The sequence below is a fragment of the Pristiophorus japonicus genome, chromosome 7 (genome assembly GCF_044704955.1).
Source record: "Pristiophorus japonicus isolate sPriJap1 chromosome 7, sPriJap1.hap1, whole genome shotgun sequence".
Taxonomy (NCBI): domain Eukaryota; kingdom Metazoa; phylum Chordata; class Chondrichthyes; family Pristiophoridae; genus Pristiophorus; species Pristiophorus japonicus.
Window position 1 is genome coordinate 48,701,626 of NC_091983.1, and position 13,695 is coordinate 48,715,320.

Consider the following 13,695-nt stretch of genomic DNA (forward strand, 5'->3'; position numbering starts at 1 on the left):
ATTCCCCCGGTCTTCCTATTCCCATTGTATTAGTGACAACAAAAAATGGGGGCCGTTTGGAATTATTGTAGCATGGTTGGTATCCCCCTTCAAAAGTAGTCAGATTGTAACCTGCTGACTTCCATTTACGTGCCCAGTTTTCCATATCCTGAAACGCATTGCCTGTTTTGTTTTGATTAATTATCCACTCAGCCATTTCCGAGATATTCAAGGGAACTGGCCTCAAGGGAATCCTTCCCTTTGAGTGAATAGGAATATGCGCACACACCCAACAACTAGAAATATTATCTTGTTTGGCATAAATGTATGACATATATAAAAAGATATTTACATGTAATTCCCTTGCTACCCTACTATTTCCCTTTGGTGCAGAGGGTCGGCTAGTAAGAAGCAGGCCTATGCCTAGAATACCTACAATCAATAATACAGTAAATTTATACATTTTCGCAAAAAGTAATTGTCCTTATTAGATTTCAGCTTCAGTTACGGGTGCTCGTTTAACGTGTGAAGCATGGATCCAGGCTTTCTTTCCTTGGACTTTAACAGCTGCCTGGGTGGTCAATAACACTTGATAAGGTCCCTCCCACTTGGCACCCAAAGGTTCTTTATGCAACTTTTTCACATACACCCAGACTCCCGGGATGATGTCGTGTCCTCCTTCGGGTGGATTACCCCAAGCTGCCGATACCTGTCGGGAAACAGAACTAATAGCATTGGTTAAGTTCTGACAGTATGATAACAAAGTGTCACTCATTAAGTGAACATCAGCTTTCCGTAAATCGATAGTTCCTGGCAGCGACATGGGTCTTCCTGTTATAATTTCAAATGGGCTTAGACTTGTAGTTCTGTTTGGGGTTGCCCTAATGCTACATAGCACTATTGGTAGTGCCTGGGGCCATGGTGTTCCTTCTTGGTGATATTTGGCAAGCCGTGTTTCAGAGTTCGATTCATTCGTTCTACTTGTCCTGATGATTGTGGATGATAAGGACAGTGCAAATCCCACGTAATGTTCAGCAACCTACAGACTTCTTGGCAGACAGCACCTGTGAAGTGTGTTCCCTGATCTGAGTCAATGCTACTCGGGACTCTCCATCGGGGAATGTAATCCTCACACAAGACCTTTGCAGTGTGATTGACTCTGGCTCTTTTAGTTGGGACAGCTTCTACCCATCTAGAGAATCTGTCGACCATGACAAGAATGTTAGTGTATCCTTGGCATGAAGGAAGAGATATATAATCAACCTGCAGATGCTGGAATGGTCCGACAGGGGCAGGGATCCTCAGTTGGGGCATTACCGTAATGGGTCCAGAATTATTTTTCTGGCAGACCACACAACGGTCTGCTACCAGCTGGGCATGTTTTTTAAATCCCCGACCCCACCAGCTTTTCTGGAACCGTGCCGTCATCTGTTGTGAGGCCAAGTGTCCCCACGAGTGGATCTGTTGGGCTAAAAAAGGCATAAGCGCTTGTGGCGCGACTGGCTTGTCAGTAACTCTTTGTCTCCAGACACCATCTTCGCATAGCTTAATTCCTGCCTCAATCCATGTCCATTTTTCCTCTCGGGAGCACTCGCCTTGCATTGCTTGAAGGTCTCGTGTCAGAGTCCTGAGTGTTTTCAATCTGCACATCTGTGTTGGTTCTTCTGGAAGAACGCTCTGTGAGGCGGCATCTTTAGCTGCCTGGTCGGCTAGGGCATTTCCCTGTGCTTCAGTGGTATTTTCCTTGGTATGGGCCTTACACTTCAGGATGGACACTTCCTGAGGTAATTGTATGGCCTCTAGTAAGCCTCGGACTTCTTTTCCATTTCGGATAGGTGTACCAGCAGCAGTGAGGAATCCTCTTTTCCGCCATAACAGACCAAAGTCGTGAGCGACTCCAAAAGCATAACGCGAATCTGTGTAGACATTAGCTGTCTGTCCTTCTGCTTTTCGACATGCTTCTGACAGGGTCCGTAACTTGGCCTGTTGTGCTGACGTTCCTGAGGGTAAACATCCTTTTGCCACTACCTCATATAAGGTTGTAACTGCCCATCCTGCTTTTCTGGTACCATTGTCAACAAAGGAGGAACCATCTGTAAACAGGATGAGGTCTGGGTTGTGTAGAGGCTCCTCTGCTGCTAAGGCTGCTTCTTCTGTTTCTTTTAAAATCTCCACGCAGTCATGCTCTTCACATTCTCCCCCCTCTTGCTCCCTTGATTCTGACATCGGGAGCATAGTTGCGGGATTAACCGGGCTGGCCTGGACGATATGGAGATTAGGAGCTTCCAAAACTGCTGTCCAGCGGGTCCACCTTGCTGCCGTCACCTGAGACATTCTAGTCATAGACAGCAAAGCATGTACGGTGTGGGGACACTTGACAATCAGCTTTTGGTCGAGGACTAGACCCGCAGTGGTCATTACCACTCGACATGTAGCTTCCATGGCCCTTAGGCAATTTCCCCATCCGAGGGCTACCGCATCCAGTTTTGCCGAATAATAGCCAATAGGTCTTTGCCGATCCCCATGTTCTTGTGTCAGTATAGCTGTCATATATCCTTCTTTCTCATGGACAAACAGGGTAAATGGCTTACCACTGTCGGGGATTCCCAGAGCCGGTGTCGAACACAAAGCCTTTTTCAAACACAGGAAGGCCTCTTGCTGTTCCTTAGTGAGGGTGATGGCTTCTTTAGAGGCACGTTTCCCCTTTAAAATATCATTCAGTGGCTGAGCAAGCTGTGTGAAGGAGTCAATCCAATTTCTATTAAAGTTACACAATCCCAAAAAAGACCTTAGTTCCTGAATAGTGGTGGGTTTTTTAGCAGCCCGAATGGCTGCAGTTCTATCCTGGGTAAGTTCTCTCTTTCCTTGTGAAATCTTTTGCCCCAGGTATACAACCTCTTCTTGGGATATTTGTGCTTTGTCGATGCTGGATTTATGTCCTTTCAGCCGAAGGTGGTCCAGCAAAGCTCGTAAATCCTGTTCATGCTGGTATTCCGTGTTTGAAGCTAGCAGGATATCGTCTACATATTGGATGACTGTGGATGACAGGGGAGGTAATTCTCGCAAATGGCTTTGTAAAGCCATGTGGAATACCGTAGGGCTGTTGTGGAAACCCTGCGGTAACCGGGTCCAAGTATACTGTTGTCCTTGGACAGTGAAAGCAAACCACTGTCGAACCTCCGGTGCCAGAGGCACCGACCAAAATCCGTTGGCCATATCTATAACCGAGAAATATTTATGTTCCGGTTTGAGGGCGTTAAAAATGGTGGAGGGATCTGCGACCAAAGGAGGTTTTTGATCAATACACTGGTTAGCTTTCCTATAATCGACAGTCAAACGCCAAGTCTCATTAGATTTCTGTACCGGCCACACGGGGCTATTGGAGGAGCTATGCGTTTTAATAAGCACCCCTTGTTTCTCCAATTGCTGAATAACCGGTAAGATTCCCGCGATGGCAGTTGGACTGATGGGAAACTGTTTAGTGCATGGAGGCTTGGTCGCGGTAAATGAAGCAGGCTCCATCTGGAGTAGGCCACAATCGTTCTTATCTTTAGCCCATATCGGGTGTTCCTTCAATTCTTCTTTCTTCAAAGTTCTAATTGACCATGTCACCCGACCATCCTCGAAATGCAACGATGAATCTATTTGGATTAGAACGTCCATTCCCAAAAGGGGTTGATCTACTGGGCCTATCCAGACTGGCATGGTTAGTTCATGTGGACCCAGCCCTATAAGTAGCGGTGTTGTCCTTTTAATTTCCATTTTATGGCCCCCAACTCCATAGGCTGTACGTGCCCTACCATCCAACGGCAAAAAGTCTCCATATTGTAGGGGTAAGCATGTTAATTCCGCCCCTGTGTCTAAAAGACAGTCCACATCCTTATCGCCCACCCTCACAGTTATATATAGCCCATCTCCTCTCTGTTGTATTAGTGAGAGGAGGGGGGCCAGGGTGGGCTCTAATCGTTTTTTGCTATCCCAAGTAACTCCTTCTGTTGTTGTATTGTCAGTCGCTTAAATGCTTCTATGAGGTCTTTATCTTGTGACAAGCCTGGCTTGTTGGCTGAATTGTATCCCTGGCTGCGTCCTCTTCCCCAGCCACGACCTTGCTGTTTTGCCCTGTACGTCTTGGCCCAGTGACCTTCTTTCCCACAATAATGACATTTTCCGGGTAATTTTCCGAATGACTGTTTATCGGAATCCTGGGATTTCCATCCCATAGCCTGTACAGCTCGGACTTTAGCTCCCATATCCCGATCTAATTGGTTACATCGATCCACCAATGCTGCAAAGGTAGTTCCTCCACCTTCCCAGTCCAGTAACACTACCTTAAGCATTTTGGACAGTTCTGGCTTTAGACCTGCCACGAAAGCTGCTTTCAGGGGTCCAAACACTTGTTCATCCATTTCCTCATCCGTATTATTCATACCCGAATGTTCTCGCCACGTGCATCTAAACCGCTCGTCATACTCCAGGACCTCCTCTGTTCCTTTCTGTTGGCAGGCTGCAATTTTTCCCCAGTCTGTCTTAGCTGGACTGAAGGCTTGCAGCCAGTGTTTAATCGCATCCCATCCTGCGTCTAATTCTTGCTCATCCTGCCCCAAAGCTTCTTCTACCTTGTCGTGCAATTTTCTTCCCTGTGTTTTTGGCACCATTATGGTCAAAATTTGCACTCCGTCCCAGGGATGAAGTTGATATATATTTCTTAAACGGTCCAATTGGTCCCACGTTTTCACTCCCCCTTTCTTTGGATTGGGCAATTCCTTGGACCATTTATCAATTTTCTCTGGGTCTGCCGGATCATGAAATAAGTATTCTGCATACACCCTTTTCTTCATTTTTTTGGTTCCGCCCTCATCCGCAGTCTCTTCTGATTTGACTACAACTCGTCTTTTTTTAAACGGGGCAAAGCGCACCCCTAATTCTTCATCATCCGACCCTGTATCGTCGGAGGATTCAGAATTCGTATCTATTCCTCGGTCGTGTCTTCGGGTTTGCGCTTTTAATTTATCCAAACATGGGTACCCTGGGAATTGATCAATACATTTTCCTTTTCCTATTACTGTCTCTTGACCTAATGATTTTTTCCATTCTTTAATTTCACCGTTAAGATCTTTAACTTCCGCTTCCAGCTTTTCAAGTTCAAGTTTTTTATGTCGCAGCTGTGCACAAACAGCTTGCAATTGATCCTTTGTACTGGTCAGTTCTCGATCATGTTGGGAACGCATTATAATTTCATTCCGGTTTCGGATCTTCCCCATAACCGCTAGGGACCATCTAGTTTGCTCTTTATTTTTCATACGGGTCGTTTTTCCCCAGACCCTTTTAATCTCGTCCAAGGACCATTGTCCTTTGGAGGTTCCGTACTTTTGTTTGATCTTAATATAGGTTTTAGATAAATTTAATTGTTGCTCGATGTATTCTTTCAACTGTTCGAGAATTAAATCAAGCGAAACTTCAGCTGGTGCCTGCCCACCTTTAACAGTTGTCAGCAATTCTTTGCTCTTATCTCCTGCTGCCATAATACTGATTTCTTTACTGGGGTCTCGAGTCGTAGGCTTTCCAGCCGATCAATAGGTCGGTGATTAATTAACTAACACACCGCCCAAGTTTAGATGTCTATGGGACCTCGAGCCGACTACCAACCGGAGGGTTCGCAAACTGGAGGCTTTCGGAATCACATAGAAGGAGAGGCGAATTTAGAGTTTTGACCAAGGACTTTTATAAAGAGTCCTGACCTCAGTATGTAGGTCCGATGTCCAAAATTCAGTTTCTTTCCTAAGCGATCGTGTTCGTGGCGCCAAAATTGTTAGATCTCTTAATTTCCAATGAAATACGAACTCCGATTGTAGTTTGAATGTAACTTTATTTCTGGCAGAGAGCAACAAGCTTCTGGCTTTAAGCCAGGTCTTTGTCCTTCTGAGACCACATGGTCAAAATGGCTATACTTATACCTGGATCAATTTACAGAAAAGAACTCGCCTTCTTTGACCTTATTGGCTCAATTAATAGCCTTTCAACCTTTTAATTGGCTCACTACCCAAGGGTCCTAAAATGTCAAGTTGATTGATGACTTAATACAACATGCTACCACTCACGTAGCATCTCTGACTTGTCTGTGAATTTTCACAGCCTGTCGAAATGCAGCCTGTTTGAATTCTCTATCAACCACCATTCAATAAGATCGTGGCTGTTCATTCACCTTAGTACCCCTTTCCTGCTTTCTCTCCATACCCCTTGAACCCTTTAGCCGTATCCAATGAACTGTGAACTGGCATCAACAACTCTCTGCGGCAGACAATTCCACAGGTTAACAACTTTCTGAGTGAAGAAATTTCTCCTCATCTCAGGCCTAAATGGCCTACCCCTTATCCTAAGACTGTGTACCCTGGTTCTGGACTTCCCCATCATCGGGAACATTCTTCCTGCATCTAACCTGTTCCGTCCCATCAGAATTTTATACGTTTCTCTGAGATCCCCTCTCGCCCTTCTAAACTCCAGTGAATAAAGGCCCAGTTGATCCAGTCTCTCCTCATATGTCAGTCCAGCCATCCCTGGAATCAGTCTGGTGAACCTTTGCTGCACTCCCTCAATAGCAAGAATGTCCTTCCTCAGATTAGGAGACCAAAACTGAACACAATATTCCAGGTGGGGCCTCACCAAGGCCCTGTACAATTACAGTAAGACCTCCCTGCTCTTATACTCAAATCCCCTAGCTATGAAGGCCAAGATGCCATTTGCCTTCTTCACCGCCTGCTGTACCTGCATGCCAACTTTCAGTGACTGATGAACCATGACACTCCGGTCCCGTTGCACCTCCCCTTTTCCTAATCTGCCGCCATTCAGATAATATTCTGCCTTTGTGTTTTTGCCACCAAAGTGGATAACCTCACATTTATCCACATTATACTGCATCTGCCATGCATTTGCCCACTCACCTAACCTGTCCAAATCACCCTGCAGCATTTTAGCATCCTCCTCACAGCTCACACCGCCACCCAGTTTAGTCTCATCTGCAAACTTGGAAATATTACACTTAATTCCTTCATCCAAATCATTAATGTATATTGTAAAGAGCTGGGGTCCCAGCATGGAGCCCTGCGGCATTCTACTAGTCACTGCCTGCCATTCCGAAAAGGACCCATTTATCCCGACTCTCTGCTTCCTGTCTGCCAATCAATTCTCTATCCATGCCAGTACATTACCCCCAATACCATGTGCTTTGATTTTGCACACCATCCTCTTATGTGGGACCTTGTCAAAGGCCTTTTGAAAGTCCAAGTACACTACATCCATTGGTTCTCCCTTGTCCACTCTGCTAGTTACATCCTCAAAAAATTCCAGAAGATTTGTCAAGCATGATTTCCCTTTCATAAATCCATGCTGTCTTGGGCCGATCCCATCACTGCTTTCCAAATGCGCTACTATTTCATCCTTAATAATTGATTACAACATTTTCCCCACTACTGATGTCAGGCTAACCGGTCTATAATTACCCATTTTCTCTCTCCCTCCTTTCTTAAAAAGTGGTGTTACATTAGCTACCCTCCAGTCCATAGGAACTGATGTTGAGTCGATAGACTGTTGGAAAATGATCACCAATGAATCCACTATTTCTAGGGCCACTTCCTTAAGTACTGTGGGATGCAGACAATCAGGCCCCAGGGATTTATCGGCCTTCAATCCCATCAATTTCCCCAACACAATTTCCTGCCTAATAAGGATATTCTTCAGTTCCTCATTCTCACTAGACCCTCGGTCCCCTCGTACATCTGGAAGGTTATTTGTGTCTTCCTTCGTGAAGACAGAACCAAAGTATTTGTTCAATTGGTCTGCCATTTCTTTGCTCCCCATTATAAATTCACCTGAGTCTGACTGCAAGGGACCTATGTTTGTCTTCACTAATCTTTTTCTCTTCACATATCTATAGAAGCTTTTGCAGTCAGTTTTTATGTTCCCGGCAAGCTTCCTCTCGTATTCTATTTTCCCCCTCCTAATTAAACCCTTTGTCCTCCTTTGCTCAATTCTAAATTTCTCCCAGTCCTCAGGGTTACTGCTTTTTCTGGCCAATTTATATGCCTCTTCCTTCGATCTAATGTTATCCTTAATTTCACTTGTTAGCCACGGTTGAGCCACCTACCCTGTTTTATTTTTACTCCAGACAGGAATATACAACTGTTGAAGTTCATCCATGTGATCTAAATATGTTTGCCATGGCCTATCCACCGTCAACCCTTTAAGTATTATTTGCCAGTCTATTTTAGCCAATTCACATCTCATGCCGTCAAAGTTAGCTTTCCTTAAGTTCAGGACCCTAGTTTCTGAATTAACTGTGTCACTCTCCATCTTAATAAGGAATTCTACCATATTATGGTCACTCTTCCCCAAGGGGCCTCATACAACAAGATTGCTAATTAGTCCCTTCTCATTACACATCAACCAGTTTAGGATGGCCAGCTCTCTAGTTGGTTCCTCGACATATTAGTCAAGGAAACCATCCCTTATACACTTCCGGAAATCCTCCTCCACCGCATTGCTACCAGTTTGGTTAGCACAATCTATATGTAAATTAAAGCTGCCCATGATAACTGCTGTAGCTTTATTGCACACATCCCTTATTTCTTGTTTGATGCTGTCCCCAACCTCATTACTACTGTTTGGTGGCCTGTAAACAAATCCCACCAGCGTTTTCTGCCCTTTAGTATTCCGTAGTTCCACCCATACCGATTCCACATCATCCAAGCCAATGTCCTTCCTTACTATTGCATTAATTTCCTCTTTAACCAGCAACGCCACCCCGCCTCCTTTTCCTTTCTGTCTATCCTTCCTAAATGTTTAATACCCCTGGATGTTGAGTTCCCAGCCTTGGTCACTCTGGAGCCATGTCTCTGTGATGCCAATTACATCATATCCATTAACTGTTATCTGCACAATTAATTCGTCCACCTTATTCTGAATACTCCTCGCATTGAGGCACAGAGCCTTCAAGCTTGTCTTTTTAACACACTTTGCCCCTTTAGAATTTTGCTGTAATGTGGCTCTTTTTGTTTTTTGCCTTGGGTATCTCTGCCCTCCATTTTACTATTCTCCTTTCAATCTTTTGTCTCTGTCTCCCTTTTATTCCCCTCTGTCTCCCTGCATAGGTTCCCATCCCCCTGCCATATTAGTTTAACTTCTCCCCAACAGCACTAGCAAACACTCCCCCTCGGACATTGGTTCCGGTCCTACCCAGGTGCAGACCGTCCGGTTTGTACTGGCCCCACCTCCCCCAGGACCGGTTCCAATGCCCCAGGAATTTGAATCCCTCCCTTCTGTACCACTCCTCAAGCCACGTATTCATCGGAGCTTTCTTGCGATTCCTACTCTGACTAGCATGTGGCACTGGTAGCAATCCTGAGATTACTACTTTAGAGGTCCTACTTTTTAATTCAGCTCCTAGCTCCCTAAATTCGTCTCGTAGGACCTCATCCCGTTTTTTACCTATATCGTTGGTACCTATATGCACCACGACAACTGGCTGTTCACCCTCCCTTTTCAGAATGTCCTGCACCCGCTCCGAGACATCCTTGACCCTTGCACCAGGGAGGCAACATACCATCCTGGAGTCTCGGTTGCGGCCGCAGAAACGCCTATCTATTCCCCTTACAATTGAATCCCCTATCACTATCGCTCTCCCAAACTTTTTCCTGCCCTCCTGTGCAGCAGAGCCACCCACGATGCCATGAACTTGGCTGCTGCTGCCTTCCCCTGATGAGGCATCCCCCCCAAAAGTGCCCGAAGCGGTGTATCTGTTTTGCAGGGGGATGACCGCAGGGGACCCCTGCACTACCTTCCTTGCACTGCTCTTCCTGTTGGTCACCTGTTCCCTATCTGGCTGTGTACCCTTTACCTGCGGTGTGGCCAACTCGCTAAACGTACTATTCACGTCATTCTCAGCATCGTGCATGCTCCAGAGTGAATCCACCCACAGCTCCAGTGCCGCAATGCGGTCTGTCATGCACTTCCCGCACACGTAGTCGTCAGGGACACCGGAAGCATCCCTAAGTTCCCACATAGTACAGGAGGAGCATAACTCATGTCCAAGCTCTCCTGCCATGATTTAACCCTTGGATTAACTTAATTGACCAACAACAATGTTAAAAGGTTACTTACTGATAAAGAAAGAAAAAGAAAAACTACTCACCAATCACCAGCCAATCACTTACCCCCTTGGCTGTGACGTCACCTTTCGATTTCTTTCTACTTCTTTTTTGCCTCCCTGTAGCACAAGCTCCGCCTCTCCACGCACCTCCCGAGCCTCTCGCCGACACATCATGAACTCCCGACGACTCACGGACGCTGGGCCTTTTTATAGGCCTCTCCACACACCTCCCGAGCCTCTCGCTGACGCACCATGAACTCCCGACGACTCACGGACGCTGGGCCTTTTTATAGGCCTCTCCACGCACCTCCCGAGCCTCTCGCCGACACATCACGAACTCCCGACGACTCACGGACGCTGGGCCTTTTTATAGGCCTCTCCACACACCTCCCGAGCCTCTCGCCGACACACCACAAACTCCCGACGACTCACGGACGCTGGGCCTTTTTATAGGCCTCTCCACGCACCTCCCGAGCCTCTTGAAACATTTGTATGAAGCAAATAAGTTTGTGATTACAAGATTGGTCTCAATTCTCAATAATTGTTTTTCAGTAAATTGCAAAATATGGGCCAGTTTAAAAAAAAACTTTTGTTAATTGTACATTTTACAACACTGGTTTTAATGTTGCTGATGGCCTTTAATTCCATACATTTCAATATTTGATTTAACTTTGATGCTTCTTTATGTATAATGTCTGTTTGCTCTTTATGGGTCCTAACCAGCAAAGGATATGTAGAGACTGCCAATGATGCATCATATAATTCCCCAAGTGGAGAATATCTAATTTGTACTGACAACAATGCAAATATAGTTACAAGAAAAATAGCAGGGACACAGAAGTCTTTGAGAAGTGGGTCCTACGGCTCTGAAATAAAAGCCTATTGATTTATTTGCCACTTTGATTTTTTTTTGTTTGCAAGGATGAAAATAAACAGAATTGGTACTTTTGCATTGATTTATATTTTTTTTCTGCTGTTGAAAATCAAATAATTTTGCTCTTCTCTTTCAACATTTATTCAATTTGCTAACTCCTGCAGGACAAAAAAGAATGTAATACATTGTATCGCTTTACAAAAGCTAATCAATATCTGCTGCTTCCAATCCTGATGGTGTGTGTGGAAATGCAGTGCAGCATTTTTCTTTTACATAAACTGTTTTTATTGGACAGTAGTGGCATTTACTGTTCACAAGGAACAATCAATTTCCTCAGTCTCCAAAGAAGCCTTCTGAACAAAATATCCACCTTTTGAAGTCAATGGGGTAGTCCTAGACTTTATACAGTATCGTAAAAAGGGTAATGGTGAGTTGGCAGCACGTTTTACATCTCTTGATATTTTTATTTCCATCAAAGTCAAGAGTCAATTGAGGGAGATGTAAAACGGACTGCCAATTCGCTAGCACCCGTTTCATACTAACACGCAAATTCAAGATCTACCCCAGTTTCTATGTTTCTATGTTTCTATTCGGCCCCTCGAGCTTGCTCCGCCATTTAATACGATCATGGCTAATCCGATCATAGACTCAGTTCCACTTCCCTGTCCGCTCCCCATAACCCCTTATTCCCTTTGTGCTTTTCACCACTCTTTCTCACTCACATCTCTTTCTCCTTTGGTATATAGCTGACCAGACTGGGATGTTATTCGTTGGAGATGCAGTGCTGCAAGTTAGTAAAACTTTATATTGGTTTTATACTTTGGTACTGTTTAAGAGTTGCTATGTCTATTTCACTAGCCTAAAATTATATATGGCAAATATATATATATAGATATATTTTTTTGCAGGTTAATGGCATTAATGTTGAAAATGCTACACATGAAGAAGTGGTAAGTTTTAACTAGTCTGATACACTTTTTAAATGTTATATTCTCTTAATTTAATGTAAGCAGGAAGAAATCAGCAATGACATAAGGGTGGAAGACTGCTTGTACTAACATTGCACCCACTGAATATAGTCACCAACATATTTTCAACGCACGGTATCTGTTCCGTATCACTGCTTAAAGAGTTAATGGAAATAATTTATAATTGAATTGCCCTGGTAGCAAGGGGAGGAGGCATTATGTTGGCTGCACTCACTTTGGTGCTGCCCTGTTATGTCATAAATATTATTTTTCTCGCTTGATTTATTGCAACACTGGCACCAAAATAGGGCAAGTCAGGATAAACCTTGGCATCATCACTAATCTTACAGACTGTCAGCTGGCCCATGCCTGCAATGTAAATACTAACAGGAAAAATATAGAGGCAGGAAGGCAGTCAAATGGCCAAATTCTAAATAATGTTAATACTGAATAAATCAAATGCAGGACAAAGGAATTCATGGTCAAGAAACTAATGCTGTTCCTTCATAGTAAAGCATGCACTGTCTGATTGGGACATTGTAAAAAAATAGGTGTAGGAGTAGGCCATTCAGCCCCTGCAGCCTGTCCCACCATTCTATGAATTCATGGCTGATCTGTACCTCAACTCCATTTATCTGCCTTTGACCTGCTCTCTATCCTTTGATATCTTTACCCCCCAAACAATCTATTGAGTGAAAATGTTAATTGATCCACCATCCACAGCCTTTAGGGGGAGAGAATTCCAGATTTCCAATACCTTTTGTATGAAAAAGTTATTTTGGTTTCCCTCCAGAGCTAAATGGATTCACTCTAATTATAAGATCATGTCCCCTTGTTCTGGATTCCCCCACCAAAGGAAATAGTTTCTCTGTACCTACCATATCAAATCCTTTTAACATTGTAAACACCTCGATCAGATAATCCCCTCAATCTGCTAGATCACTCTCAATCTACCCCCCTCAAACTTGCATTTATATCGAACCTTTCACATCTTCAGGACATTTCAAAGCACTTCAGAGCTGATGAATAACCTTTGAAGCACCGTCACTGTTACGATATAGGCAAACAAGGCAGCCATTTGGTACACAGCAACTGCAAGTCCCACAAATATATGTGAGGCAGGAAACTGGTGACAGTGCCATGGGATCTTTTAAGTACACCTGAACTGCCAGACACGGCATCAATTTAACATGTTGACCTGGAATTTCCTGTGGGGGTGTAATCGGCAAGTTATGCCAAAATTTACACCAGTTTTCATTCCCATTTTGCGAACATTTAGGGGAACATTTAGGAAACAGTGATCATAGTATCATAAGGTTTTGATTAGCTATCAGGAAAGGGACAGGGAACAATCTAGATTAAAAATACTTAATTGGAGGAAGGCCAATTTCAGTTCAGAAAGGATCTGGCCCAGGTAATTGGGATCAAAGATTGGGAGGCAAAATTGTAAGAGAACAATGGGCTGCCTTTAAAGAAGAGATGGTTTGGCCAGAGTCGAGGTACATTCCCACAAGGGCCAGAGCTCCCTGGATGACGAAAGAGATAAAGAGTAAGATGAAGCCAAAAAGGGGGCGTATGACAGATGTTATGTTAAGAATACTAGTGAGAATCAGGCTGAATATAGAAAGTCTCGAGGGAAAGTGAAAAATCAAATAAGAGGGACAAAGAGAGTATGAGATAAGATTGGCAGCTAACATAAAGAAGAATGCAAAAGTTTTCTACAGGCATATAAA

At 44.2% G+C, this 13,695-nt stretch overlaps 1 protein-coding gene across 1 annotated transcript in view; it reads left to right on the forward strand.

The window, feature by feature from the left end:
• The window catches only part of sntg2 (syntrophin, gamma 2), a 403,287-nt gene that overhangs the window by 104,445 nt on the left and 285,147 nt on the right, over positions 1-13,695 (forward strand). Inside the window, exons 5-6 of the mRNA XM_070884354.1 lie at positions 11,741-11,784; positions 11,903-11,944. Coding sequence (XP_070740455.1) covers positions 11,741-11,784; positions 11,903-11,944 — 86 coding nt within the window. The remainder of the gene's footprint in view (positions 1-11,740; positions 11,785-11,902; positions 11,945-13,695) is intronic.